The 15275-nt window shown below is 44.7% G+C and overlaps 1 protein-coding gene across 1 annotated transcript in view; it reads right to left on the reverse strand.

Annotated features, from left to right (window-relative positions):
• Positions 1-15275, reverse strand: part of abch1 (ATP-binding cassette, sub-family H, member 1) — a 60921-nt gene that overhangs the window by 39683 nt on the left and 5963 nt on the right. Inside the window, 4 exon segments of the mRNA XM_020520723.2 lie at positions 262-418; positions 517-591; positions 6401-6494; positions 14109-14217. Coding sequence (XP_020376312.2) covers positions 262-418; positions 517-591; positions 6401-6494; positions 14109-14217 — 435 coding nt within the window.

Below are 15275 nucleotides of genomic sequence, written 5' to 3' on the forward strand. Positions count from 1 at the left end.
AGGCACAATGACTGCCTTCACCATGCTCACATGTACAATGACTGCCCTTCACCACCCTCACAGGTACCCCTGACATTCACTTTCTCATTTCACGTGAAAAGGGACTGACAACTTTGTAGTAGTATCTGTCTTTTTGTCCATTTACTTCTGAATATTTATGCCTCCTTCATATGAGAAAGGAATGACAACACCAGAGTGAGAAAACAATGCCAGAGTGAGATAGATGCGTGTGAGAGGCAGACAGACAAGTTTACACCTCACCTGGGAGCTTGGGGCTAGTTTCCTGTGGGAGCAGGGGGACAGTTTCCTCCTCACTGTTCCCTTGGGCAGTTCGCTTCCTGTGACAGATACCAGCAGAGACCCTTGCAGATGATTGATCTGAGGCTTTACACAACTTTAGGAAGACATTCTCCAAGGTCTGAAATAAGTGAGAGAAAGAAATCAGAACATTTTTTACCAGCGTGCTATCATGTATAATTCACATCATGACAATTCGATTCAATCCCAATTACTTACTGCGACGTTGTGGAATCTTATTAAATAATCAGGTGGAGCTTCGGCCAGTAGCTTACTGTTCCTCATTAACCCAACCTGAGGGACAGAAGGAAGAGGTCTGATCACAAATACAGGAATTTATTTGTGGCATCTCATTGTCAGAAAGCTCAAGGTCACTTGAGGCATAGCCACAGGAAGTCGGATTTGAAGGCACACTGTACTCATTGTCCATTGTAAGTGAATTCCCAGGCTGAGCTCTCACTGTTTGAAGGCATTTAAGGAGAGGAGAGACTCTTAACCTGGAGGACAAACCTGGAATGAAAAAGATTGAGAAAGGAAAACCAGAAACTCCAACAGCTCTCAGTAATCAAATCTGTAACAAAGCACAAAGGACTTTGGGAATATTCAACACTGTGTGAAACCTTCACATCGACTCACAGTTTCAAAACCATTTTCAAAAAAGTTTAAAATGTCAACTTCAAGCATGGAGTTACATCAGGAACAAGAAAGATGCTTGTGGTTGTTAGAGGTCAGTCATCCCAGCTCCAGGACATCTCTGCAGGAGTTCCTCAGGGTAGTGTCCTAGGCCCCACCATCTTCAGTTGCTTCATCAATGACCTTTCAACCAGGGGAGGATTAGAAGTGGGATGTTTACTGATTGTAAGATGTTCATTACCATTTCCAAACTCCTCTGTCGCTGAAGCAGTCAGTGTCCCTGCACAATGTTTGGGATTAGAAATACAATACCTGTACGAGAGTACATTCGACACTAGACATCATGTGCACATGATCCCCAGTCAAATGGAAAGGCTGAAGCAGCAGTGAAAATTGCCAAAGGGATCATGAAGAAATGGAACAAATTCATCACAAGGCATGCCTGAAGTGGGGAATCACTCTGACTGAAGGCAGGAAGAACTGTCCAGGACAAAGTCTGATGTTGTACCACACTGAAGCTACTCTTCCAATAGCGAGTAAAGCTACTGAGGCCAGGTTTGGTAACAAGCTTGAATAACAAAATCCAGCAGAAGCAGCAGATGAATGACAAGCCCGCTGAACTATTGCCAGAGTCGGGCACTGGACTGCCAGTCGGTGTACAACCATTCAAAACCCTCACCACGTCAGCCCAAATGGCTGGAACCTCCATATGGCAGTCAGCACCCCAACTGCTGCTGATGGAAGTGCGTAACCAGATATACCGTCACAACCACAGGCACAACTGGAAAAGCTGTTCCTCAAATGCGGGATCCACTATCAGAACCAAACAGTCACATCATTTCAACAGAGGAAATGGAACAGTAACAGGTACCATGGCCAAAATAGTGCCATGGAAAGACAGTCTCTGGAAATGGAACATCACTCAGATGACCAGCCAATGACAATGCACATCATGAAGAGACTGGCATGAGTTAAAGTCTCTGTGTGGTACACATGCCCAGAGACTGATGAGAACAGTGAACTGCAAATGCATATGAACTGTTGAATGCATTGTGAGTAATATGGATAACTCACAGTTTAAAGGATAATGCATGCAAGATGTTTTAAATGAAAAGAGGGATGTTTAGGATAGAAATGCAATTCTGTACTAATGTGGCTCCTGGTTTACCATGGTCATGTGACATCTCCCATGAGGCACTTAGTGTAGGCATCTATCTTACAGCCAGGTCAATAAAAATTGAGCTGGTCACATAGAACAAGACTTGGACAACATTCAGGTTTGTTCTAATAAGTGATAAGTAATGTACCCTCCTCACAAATACCAGGCAATGGCCAACTCCAATAAGAGACAATCTAACCAGTACCCCTCAATGACATTCAATGGCATCATCAGTACTGAACCCCCCACTATCAACATCCTGGGGGTTACCATTGACTAGAAACTCAACTGGACTCACCACTAAACACAGTGGCTACAAGAGCAGGTCAGAGATGAGGAAATAACTCACCTCCTGACTACCCAAAGCCTGCCCACAATCTATAAGGGACAAGTCAGGAGTGTGATGGAATGCTCCCCACTTGCCTGGATGAGTGCAGCCCCAACAATACTCAAGAAACTTTACACCATCCAGGACAAAGCAGCCGCTTGATTGGCATCACATCCACAAGCATTTACTCCCTCCACCACCGACACTTGGTAGCAGCAGTGTGTACCATCTACAAGATGCACTGCAGAAATTCACCAAGGCTCCTTAAATAGCACCTTCCAAATATGGACCTCAGTGACCTTGGAGATCCCCTGAACATCTGCTTCAGGGTGTTGTGAGATCTCGTTTACTGCAAAGTGAGGAGTTTAATGGCAGAGGAAGTTCCCATCTGCACATTCAGATATTTTGCTGCTGAAAGTATCCTGTCCCTGAACTTCCCAGACTTTCCTCAGAAGCCCTTTGCCTGGGTGAGATCTGACATTGGGCACACATTACCAGCTGGTCAGCTCGGTCAATGGGGTGGGGGTAGGGTGGGGTTGGTTGGTGAGCAGTGACAATATGCCAGCCCCCCTGGGCTGGTAACCTGGACGCCTAGCCTCATGTTCTGGGGACACGGGTTTGAATCTCACCAGGGCAGATGGTGAAATTTGAATTCATCAGAATCTGGAATAAAAAGCTAACCTAATAGCAATGTAATCATTGTCGATTGTTGTAAAAACCCATCTAGTTCACTAATGGCCTGCAGGGAAGGAAACTGCAATCCTTACCTGGTTTGGCCTACATGTGACTCCAGGCCCACAGCAATGTGGTTGACTGTTGAGTGCCCTCTGAACTGGCTGAGCAAGACCAGGTCCAGGACAATTAGGGATGGCCAATAAATGCTGACCTATAACCAGTGACACCCACATCCCATGAACAAACTTTTGTAAAAATCCAGGTGTTAGGGAACATGGGCCTTTGTAAAGGATGGACAAAGTACACTCATGGACACTGAGTAGTGGGGCCTGTAGGCTTCAGACTGTCCCAGATGAAATAACAGAATTCATTGTCAGGAGTAAACCTCAGTATTCTCAGTACCACAACTATCATTCGACACCATCCTACAGAAGAATTTGAGTGGAACAACTTTGCAACACAAAGGTCTTGTGATGCAGTGGATAGTTTCACTGTGTCTCTGAGCCAGAAGCTCTGGCATTGTACAACCCGATGGTCCAGGAGGGTGGGTTCATAACAGAGAAACAGGTCGAGTATCAACCTCAATCCTTTCAGCACATTCCAACAGCAGGCAGCTCAGTGCATTTAGATGGGGCCTTAGTGAGACCACAGCTAGAGGTCAGTGGACAGCGTTGGTCTCCTTCCCAAGGGAAGACATGATGTGGAGGTGCCGATGTTGGACTGGGGTGGACAAGGTCAGAAGTCACACGACACCAGGTTATAGTCCAACAGGTTTATTTGAAACCACAAGCTTTAGAGCATTACTCTTTCTTCAGGTGTTAGTGAGAGAGGAAGTATCAGACACAGAATTTACAAGTAAAAGATCAAAGGGTCACACAACTGATAAAGATATATTAAAACAAATCTAAGATACTGTTAAATCTTTAATCAGTTAGAATGTTTTAATTGATTAATATGTACACATAAATCCCCAAATTTCTTTCAAGTCACTGCCCTGAGAGAACTGAAGGTTTTATCAGTGTAAAGAAGAGGTGACATTTTTGGTCAGCCAATGCATGTTAGGTGTAAGGCCTTGTTTAGAATCTGTTTGTCCAAACAGCAAGGGTTGCTGGGTGCATTGGCCAAATAAAACTCTGAAATCACAAAGCCCACGCACCAAACACGGCAGACCGGTGCTAATATCATTAGCACAATGTAAAAGGTAAGAGTTATCCTGGGCAGACACATCCCCTACAACTTATTCACTAAACAAAGGAGGGCCCAGACAGAAAGGCATTGAATCCTGCTACACAAAGATATTAACAGTAACATGCCAAGTCTGCTGAGCTCTTTCAGCAATTTCTATTTTTGTTTGTGATTTACAGCACCTGCAGTTCTTTTGGTTTTTATCTAAATGATTGACTCTTGTTCCAAACTATTAAGTGTATCTCCCTGATTGGCTAGAACTAAAGAAAGTTCCAGAAAACAATCTAAAAGGTATAAAAATAGGGTTCACTTGCAGACTTTGCTCTTGGAATCTGTGGAATCGTGTGAGGCTCTCTGAAGAGACTAGCATAACAAGAGACAGAGGGAGAAAGCAGCTTCACAGACCCAGAGAGTGACTGCATAAATCTAGAAGAGACTTGGGAAGTATTGTAACCTTAAAAGGCCAAATTGGATTAGGGATAGTATGTTTAGTGTTAAAGATTATTGTAATTTTGTTCCTAATAAAGTTGGGACTGTTTTGCAATGGTATTGGCTTGTTTTGTAGTGATTTGACTGCTTTGGTATTGGAGGACACCTGGCCAAATTCATTCATAATATTCTGGTTGGAGTTGTCTAACTTGTTTTCAGGAGAGACAATTCTTGGGAACAATGACCTGGGATGGTGGGAGACAAAAAATACTGCAGATGCTGGAATCCAAGTAGACAAACAGGAGGCTGAAAGAACACAGCAGGCCAGGATCCATTCCACTTACTGACCGTCCCTTCCAACTACCAACTAGATTCATCCTTCCCATCAACAAACCAGGTTGTATCTACGACTGGTGTCCATCAATCACCACCATTCCGCTAACCCCGTTCCCCCACTCCTTTATCTGCAGCTTCCCCCTACCCCCACATCCAGTCCTGAAGAAGGGTAATACCCGAAACGTTGACTGCTCCTTTCCTTTAGATGCTGCCTGGCCTGCTGAGTTCTTCCGGCCTGCTGAGTTCTTCCAGCCTCCTGTTTTTCTACTTGGGATGGTGGGATAGTCCATGAGGGAATACATTCTGGGCTTTCCATTTGTGGAGTTTAGAAGACTTAGGTGAACGAAAACAGAAAATTGTGACAATGATTGACAGGCTAGATTCAGGAAGCCTGCTTCCTTATGGCTGGGCATGGGAAACCAGGGACACAGTCTCAGAATGAGGGTCAGACTATCCAGCACGGAGATGAAGAGGAATTCCTTCCTTCAGAGAGGGCTCTGACTCTTTGGAATTCTTCATCCCAGAGGATTGCAATGGCTCAGGCCTTGAATATGTTCAAGACCGAGATTGACAGCAAGGGATATGAGGATCACACAGAAAAATGGTTTTGATGAAGATCAGCTATTATGTCATCGAATGGTAGCACAGACCTGAAGGGCTGAATGGCCTCCTCCTATTTCTAATCTCCCTCTGTGAGAGATTCCTGTGCGGCCAGGCTTGATGAGGAATGAGGCCTTTCAGGCCCCTGCCAAAGAACTGCTCCCAGAGAAAGGAGCCTCAGAAACCAATGGGAGGCTCCGACTCTTACACTCTCTCCAGGTAGGGAAAGGGCTCTCACTCTGAGGAAACCTCTCACCTCCTTCGAAAAATCGATGACTCAAACCGTGGAGGCTGTTCCCTGCGAAACCTCAACAATTAGTAGGTCTGTGACAAAATTTCACACAAATGGCAAATAATTCAAATGTACTCTGGGAATGAAGTGGGGATTTGGAGAGGACAGTGGGAAAAGGGGATGTGAAACATGGTGTTGTTTTGGGCGTTGGCAGGAATGGGGAATGAGTCAGATTTGTTCAGAAACCCACAATTCCACTCCTTCTAGAAATTTCTGCACCAAATTGTAACACATTGGCTGCAGGCGTGAATGTTCACAGTGGCCAGTGGGATGACACTGTGGAAAATCATTCACCATTTGCAATCTACACTTTTAAATGCAATTGTGCAACATGCATTAATTCACACACTTTTCAATATCGGGACAGAATAAGTTTACTCCATAACAGTCCCAGACATTCTTGTTCATTCAGACGTTGACAGAAGTGTAGCTACACCTTCAAACAGGAAGAAAGGGAGTGTCCTACCACGTCAGCCTGGCTTGCTTCCTCGGTATAATGAGTTGTTATGATCACTGATACCTTTCGATCTTTCACCACATCAACCAGATGTTGCCATATCCTCCAAATATAAAAGAAGAATGTTAATAAAAGGACAATTTAAAATAGCTGCCCAAGTAAATTCATTTATAATTTGTGAGAATTTGTAATACTTGACAGAGAATCATTGAACTGTTAAGAAACAACATTTTGAGTAAGAAATACCAGGCTCCCATGTTGACATTAACTTGGGCCCAGTCCGAGTTGATACTAAGGGTCTGATACCTTGGTGCAGTCAGACAGACCCCTGTCAAGGTACCAGCTGGAGGACTGGGTGTAATCTTTGCTCTTGCCGTAGAGGGAGTACAACAAAGGTTCACCAAACTAATTCCCGGGGATGGAGGGAATGTCCCGTGAGAAAAGATTAAACAGACTGGGCCTTTATTCTCTTGAGTTAAGCACAATGAGAGGTGATCTCATTCATACGTACAGAATTCTGCCGGGGCTCAGCAGGGTGGACACAGGAAGGTTGTTTGTCCCTGGGTGGGAGGGGAAGGGTGTGTTTGGAATCTAGAACCGGAGACACAGTCTCAGGATAAGGGCCGTGAAAGACTGGCATGAGGAAGAATATCTTCACTCAGAGGGTGATGAATCTTTGGAATTGTCTCCTCCAGAGGGCTGTGGAGTATGTTCAAGATTGAAATTGACAGATTTCTATGGACGGAAAACAGGGATGGATACAGGGATAGGGTACAAAAACAGTGAAGTAGAAGATCAGCCATGATCTCATTGAATGACAGAATGGGCTTGAGGGGCTGAGTGGCCTCTTCCTGCTCCGATTTCTCATGTTCATGTTTTAAAGGAGGTCTCTTTGTAAATTTGGATATCTAACTTTCTGGATACAGATGTTGGATCTGGGTTACAGTGTAAGGAGATTACCTTAGCACAGACAGCCCTTCACCTTTTACAGTGTCCTGGGAACAGGACAGGAAACAGAACCAATCCGCTGATGCTGAAAGTTTCACTGTGTATTTAATATTAACCTGTTGTTCAAAATGCTGACTCCTCATGTGGGTTAGCATGCACTGTGACAGTATGCAATGGCTGTGCAGGGTAGATATATACGGCCACATCAAAACCAGAGATACTCAGAGGGTAGAAAGTGTCTCACAAGGATTGGCCTTTTTGACCAGCAGTGAAGGAGAAACAAGCAGAGACCCTCCCTCCCTCCATCCCTCCCTCCTTCCATCCCTCCCTCCATCCCTCGATCCCTCCCTCCTTCCACCCCTCCCTCCTTCCATCCCTCCATCCCTCCATCCATCCATCCATCCATCCATCCCTACATCAGGGCTGGATTGTTTGCTGCGGTGCATTGACTTTTAAAGACAGACAGATGTGCATGATGTTCTCTCTCAGGTTCGGACTGACCTGAGGTGCATTTTAGAGTCAGAGACTCATACGACACAGAACAAGGCCATTCAGCCCAGTGTGCCTGTGCTGACATTTTCAGAACTATCTGTTTAGTCCTATTCCTCTCTGCCCTTTCCCTGGAATTCTTCCTTTTCGAGTATTCCTCAAATTCTGTTTTGAAAATTATTATTGAATCCATTTCTTTAAGTATTGCATTCCAGATCACAGCAACGTCACTGCTTAAAATAAACTCTCCTAATCTTCCTCCAGCATAAATGTTCAGTTTGATTATAGATGGTATGTTTCAGCTATATTCCTGTTTTATGCAGAAGTGATTGTGGTGGTTTGCCAGATGCTGATTCACCACTGACTTTCAGACTTGGCTCAGCTATTTTAACTACTACGCCCTCCTATGTGACAAAGTGTTTAATTTATTAGTCCTTTGTACTGACGTGTTGATCACAATTCAACACCTACTCACTGTGGAATATTAATACAGAAGAGGAGACTTAAAATAGATCATTAAATCAGTCTGCACTGGGCTGTTTGCCAGAGAAGCGGAGGATGGTTTGAATCAAAAAGTCAAAATGTCCTGGAAAAGTTTTCACACAAAAGTGAAGGCACGGAGAAAGCGAAATTCAAACATAGATATTCCAACCTAACACACATTTTAAAAACACAGGGCAAAGCCAGTGTTGTAGTGGTATTATCACTAGGTTAGTAATCTAGAGGTGCAGACTAATGATCCAGGGACACATTCAAATCTCATTGTCTTATCTTGTCGAATTTAAATTCAATGAGTAAATCTGGAATATAAAGTTTGTTGTTGGTCACGGTGATTGTGAAACTAACATCAACTGTTCTAAAACCCTCATCTGGCTCACTAAGGTTCTTTAGGGAAGGAAATATTTCTTCATTCAGAGGGGACTGAGCCTGTGAAATTCTCTTCCCACAGAAGGCTGTGGAGGTCAGGTCACTGACTATGTTTGCAAAAGCGACAGACGAATTTTTTAGATTTTAAAGGCATCGAGGGGTATGGAGAGAAAGTGAGAATATGGCAATGAGATAGAGGATCAGCCATGAATGGCGCAAAGGGGTGAATGGCCTACTCCTGATCCTAGTTTGAACATTTCTATTTACCGCCCTTACCCAGTATGGCCTAGACATGACTCCAGCCCAGCAGCAACATGGGTGACTCTTACCTGCCCTGTGAAATGGTATCGTGAGTCACTCAGTTCAAGGGCAATTAGGGATGGCCAGCAAAGTGCTAGGCTCACCAGTGATGCCCACATCCAATAGAAGAAAAAAGAAAAGTACATATATAAACAACAGTAAAATACCACTGATGCTGGAAATCTGAAATAAAAAAAAGCAGGAAATGCAGGAAATACTTAGCAGATTTGTCAACATTTTTAGAGAGAGAAAGAATGTTAAGTTTGTGGTCACTGGTCTTTCATCAGAACTGGAAAAGGTGAGAGATGGAACAGGTCTTAGTGGTGTCGGAGTAAAGTATTGGTGTGGATAGAAGATTAGCTACAGTCCGGAAGCACAGTGTAGGAATGAACGGGTTTTTTTCAGGGTCACAAGATGTATCTAGCAGTGTGCCGCAGGGGTCGGTGCAGGTTCCTCAACACTTTACATTTCTATAAATATGATTTAGATGAAGGGTCTGATAGTATGGTTTCCAAACTTACTGATGACAAACATGTGGGAAAGTAAGTTGTGAAGAGGACACAGGAGGCTACCAAAAGATATAAATCAGTTATGTGTTTGGACAAAGATGTGTTTGGATAAAATTGTGTTTGATATGGGAAAAATGTGAAATTGTCAATTTGGCAGAAAGAATAAAAAAGCACAATATCTAATTACAGATCTAATCGAATCAGATTACAGAGCTCGGAGATGCAGAGGGATCTGGGTATCCTAGTGCATAAATCCCAGAAGGTACAGCAAGTAATCAGGATATTGCCAGGGGAATAGAGTATAAAAGTAACAATGCTATGCATCAATTATTCAGACCATTGGTCTTCAAGATATTAACAGCAAAAGACAGAGTAGACAGAAATAAACTATTTCCACTGGTTGGGGATTCTAGAACTTGGGGCATACTCTGAGAATTAGGGCCAGACCGATCAGCAGAGATGTCAGGAAGATGTCTACACATAAAGGGTGGGAGAGGTTTGGACTCTCTTCCACAAATGGCAGTGGATTCTGGACCAGTTGTTAATTTTAAATCTAAGATAGATACATTTTTGTTCAGTAAAAGTATTAAGGGATTTGGTCCAAAGGCAGGTGTACAGAGTTAAGTGACAGATCTCATTCAATGGTGGAACAGGCTCAAGGGCTGAATGGCCTACTCGTGTGTCTAAGTTGCTATGTCCCTGCATTCCTGTAGTGAGCCTGCATCGGGAGTACTGTGGACTGGGTTCCTTTACTAGATTAACACCTGGAGTGGGCAGATTGCCTTCTCTGAGAAAAGGCTGGGCCTGTACCTGCTGGAGTTTACAGCAATAAGTGGCGACTGACTGAGACATAAAATCCTGAGGGGCTTTTGACAGGAGGATGTACAGCAGGTGTCTCCTCTTATGGGAGAGTGAGGGGACACTGTTTAAGATGAGGTGAAACTTTGTCTTTCAGAAAGTTGTGAGTCTTTGGAACTTTCATCCTGAAAAGTGGGAGAATATTTTTAAGGTGGAGGTAGATAGACTTTTGTTAAGGAAGGAATATGGATTGAGGTTACAATTAAATCAATCATGATCTCATTGAGTGCGGGTACAAGCCTGAGGGGCTGAATGGCCCACTCCTAATCCTAATTTGCATGTTATTCATTAAGTAGAAGCTGAGAAAGGAGGACACCTTTCCATTTTGTGAGATGATAGCTTGCCCAAGACAACTCTGTGTCCCGTCAACAGGGGGAGCTGAGGAGCTGCAGTCTGACCTGGCCTTTCCCTGCAGAGAGGACAGTGCAAAGGAGTTAAAACAAAGTTGCTGGAAAAGCTCAGCAGGTCTGGCAGCATCTGTGAAGGAAGAAACAGAGTTAACGTTTTGGGTCCGGTAACCCTTCCTCAGAAGACTGAACTGAGGTTTCTGTGGCCTCTCTGCTTGGCCAGCTCTATAAAAGGGAATGTCTGTGATTGGCTAAAAGGTAAGGGAGATAGAAGGACTAAAGGAGTTGGTGATGGGGCAAGCACAGAGAAACTAGTGGGTGGGGGTTCCAAACTGCTTGAACACAATGTTGAATGTGAAAGACTGGAAAGTGCTGAATGGGAAAGTAGGATGCTGTTCCCCACGATTACATTGGACTGCAGTGGGAGAGTGTGGCACATCAAGGACAGGGTGGGAACAAGCTGGAAAATTTCATTGACAGGTTGCTCGAAGACTGAGTGGTGGTGGTCTACAAGGCAACGGCCCTGTCTCCCTGTGTAGCAGACAGCGGGCCTGGGACTGAACTGAAAGGACAGCTACATGGTTGTTTCACCTGGAAGTGAGTTGGGTTTGTCCTTGAGCAGTGGGAAGGGACAGGGTGAAAGAGCAGGTATAGCACTTCCTCTGTTTGCATGGGAAGGTCCTGTGGGTTGGTGAAGGGATGTTCACGGAGCTTGAAGAGTGGATTCGGGAATATTGGAAGGAACCTGAACGCTGGGAGGGGAGGAGAAGATGTATTCAGGGCTGTAATGAGGGCAAGTTGAATTATAAAGGCTGGTGGATTGAATGTGGGAATAGGGAGGTCCTGTTGTGGGTTAGAGACAGAGGGAGAAGGTTGGGAACGGAAGCATACGGAATGAAGCTGATATGTGTCACAGTAAACATGACAGTCTGTATCTGAGCCTGCATCAAGTCCCAATCACCTGTCACTCCTGCAATCTGAGCAACAGCTGAAGCTAACTTCCTTTCCCTGCTCCTTCACAGTCAACACAGGAACAGGTTTCTGACATCATACCATTTTACTAACCACACAGATATGTACAGTGGTATATGAATGTTAAGGGGGGCTGGAGTGATGACAGGTATGTAACTGTACATCTTAATGACTGACAGATAACAGCTACCTTTCACTGCCCACAACAGACTGTGTGTCCACTATGCTCAACCAGCCCAGCCTTACAAACCCCACAACACCATGTCCAACATTAGATATGATTCTGCTATTGGACAGCATTTAGTAAAAAAATAATAATTACATTGGAAACCAATTTAAAATTATCAGGAGTAACAGGAATACAGAGTACTGGGCTAATGGTAAGATTCTTGGTAGTGTGGATGAGCAGAGAGATCTCGGTGTCCATGTGCATAGATCACTGAAAGTTGCCACCCAGGTTGATAGAGTTGTTAAGAAGGCATATGGTGTGTTAGGTTTTATTGGTAGAGGGATTGAGTTTCGGAGCCATGAGGTCATGTTGCAGCTGTACAAAACTCTGGTGCGGCTGCACTTGGAGTATTGTGTACAGTTCTGGTCACCGCATTATAGGAAGGGTGTGGAAGCATTGGAAAGGGTGCAGAGGAGATTTACCAGGATGTTGCCTGGTATGGAGGGAAGGTCTTATGAGGAAAGGCTGAGGGACTTGAGGCTGTTTTCGTTAGAGAGAAGAAGGTTAAGAGGTGACTTAATAGAGACATACAAGATGATCAGAGGATTAGATAGGGTGGACAGTGGGAGCCTTTTTCCTCGGATGGTGATGGCTAGCACGAGGGGACATAGCTTTAAATTGAGGGGTGATAGATATAGGACAGATGTCAGAGGTAGGTTCTTTACTCAGAGAGTAGTAAGGGCGTGGAATGCCCTGCCTGCAAATGTAGTAGACTCGCCAACTTTAAGGGCATTTAAATGGTCATTGGATAAACATATGGATGATAATGGAATAGTTTAGGTTAGATGGGCTTCAGATTGGTTTCACAGGTTGGCGCAACATCAAGGGCTGAAGGGCCTGTACTGCGCTGTAATGTTCTATGTTCTATGTTCTAAGCTTACAGCGCAATTCATTTGGATGTACTAGAAGTTACATTTATTCACACACTGGAGCCTGTTCTTCAGAGAGCGAAAAGCATTTGTCCACACATTGTATATTCTTGATTGAGGAAAGGGTTACGTAGACAGCCAATGACTGCTCCATTTCCCTTAGAAATGTCCTGACCAATCAGAGTCTGCCTGCTTATCTGAATTATGATTGGTAATTAACAGTTCCTGTCGCATCTCCATGACAGCCATCATCCAACCAATCAGCACCATCTTCTCATGCCATATATAAATTACTGTTCCCTTTCCCTGTTTGGTTAATTTGTGTCCCAGTCCTGATGACAGCACGGTGAAAAGATTTGACTTTATGTTGCTTTTTCGTTCCATACTTGTAAGCGATTGTTTGGTGTTACCTACATCCATCAGCCACAGGGATGATATTTTCCCATTCTCGGGAAATCAGTCGATGAATTCTTGGCTAGTTTACAGTTAGTCCACGGACAGCTCCTGATCCAATGGGAGATGATACAACAATTGACCCAGATCTGTTGGAGACTGGGGTGTGCACCCAGATCTCAGGTCGGGAGCCTGTGTAAGTCCTGACACAACGCCCTTTGTGAAAATTCCCGGGATGATTGAGCTTCCGGTGGGCAATTCCCCCGCTCCTCAGGACTCTCCGTCAATGTTTCCATCAATGAGTTAGGAGTTGGAGGTGGATCTGTGGTACTCACCTGGGTAATTGGTCAGGAAATGTGAGACAGAAACTTCCTTGGCTAATCCCTCAGTAACTATGGACTGACACCTCCCCCATGATTCCCAAACAACAGCCTGACAATTTTTCCCGATTTCCCGATTCCCCAGTGACCCATCCCGACCCAAGTTACACCTGACCACCTGATTCCCCAACAGCGGTCAGTGCCTTTATAAAGGGGACGTGTTTAATATCCCATCCCCGTCTCCTGCACCTACTCCCACCCCCCTACATGTTAGCAACTGAAGGCTCCCTCCACATTTCCAAAGAAGCTGGGATCAGGAGGCTCAGACAGAAATATTGCACAGCACCAGGTCAGACTAAAGAACAGGCAAGGCAGCAATCAGACAGTCTGTTCTATTGGCAGTACAGACTTGATGGGCTGAAAGGCCTCTTCTGCACTGTATGAGTGTTCTGGATTCAAACTGAAAGACTTCAAATCCAAGCACTTGCTACAAGTGGTTTTGAAATATGATTTGTTCCAAATGGTTTAATTTGTTTCCAAAAATACATATGAGACAAAAAGACTGCAGTTTGGTTTACAAAGAGAAATCGTGGGTAATCCAGTTTAATATTAATACCTGGCTCGTAAAACAGGATCTACTCCAACAGTAGGCTCATCCAATAAGGGAAGCTGAGGTTCCTGGAGTAAAGCAGCTCCAAGGGATACACGCCGTTTCTGACCACCACAAAACAGATCCCACCAATCCACTCAATAAGCTACTCCTGATGATTGCACAGAATTCCTGACAGAACTCAGCAGAGAAAGGTAACTCTACCAAGGAACTGAATTTGCACAAGGTTACAGGCAGCTAGCTACATGTTCAACAAAAAACATATTAACTGCAAGAAAACACCCCAACCTTCAACTAAATTCATTTCCGTGGAACTGTTCCCATCCCGAGCAGGAATTTAAATGGCGGGTTTTCACCAAAACCATTCAAAATGTTTCCAACTCACACCAACTCTGCCAACTTTTCAATCCAATGCTTGCTTCCATCCAGAAGGACAAGGGCAGCAGATACATGGGAACACCACCTCCTTCAAGTTCCCCTCCAAGCCACTCACCATTCTGACTTGAAAATATATCGCTGTTCCTACACTGTCACTGGGTCAGAAACCTGGAACTCCTGCATATGTGTCTCTGTGTGTGAATCTCTGAGTGGGAGTCGGTATGTATGAATGTGAGCTGGTGTGTGTGAGTGTGTGCCAGTGTGTGTGAGTGTGTGCTGGTGTGTGTGAATGTGTGCTGGTGTGTGTGAGTTGGTGTGCATGAGTGTGAGCTGGTGTGTGTGTGTGTGCTGGTGTCTGTGTGTGTGTGCTGGTGTGTGTGAGTGTGTGCTGGTGTGTGTGAGTGTGAGCTGGTGCGTATGAATGTGAGCTGGTGTCTGTCAGTGTGAGCTGGTGTGTGTGCTGGTGTGTGTGAGTGTGAGCTGGTGTGTGTGAGTGTGAGCTGCTGTGTGTGTGAGTGTGAGCTGGTGTGCATGAGTGTGAGCTGGTGTGTGTGCGTGTGTGTGCTGGTGTCTGTGTGTGTGTGCTGGTGTGTGAGAGTGTGTGCCAGTGTGTGTGAGTGTTTACTGGTGTGTGTGAATGTGTGCTGGTGTGTGTGAGTTGGTGTGCATGGGTGTGAGCTGGTGTGTGTGTGTGTGCTGGTGTGTGTGAGTGTGTGCTGGTGTGTGTGAGTGTGTTCTGGTGTGTGAGTGTGAGCTGGTGTGTGTGAGTGTGAGCTGGTGTCTGTGTGTGTCTGC

This window comes from Rhincodon typus, chromosome 9 (genome assembly GCF_021869965.1).
Source record: "Rhincodon typus isolate 14 chromosome 9, sRhiTyp1.1, whole genome shotgun sequence".
In the NCBI taxonomy this organism is placed as follows: domain Eukaryota; kingdom Metazoa; phylum Chordata; class Chondrichthyes; order Orectolobiformes; family Rhincodontidae; genus Rhincodon; species Rhincodon typus.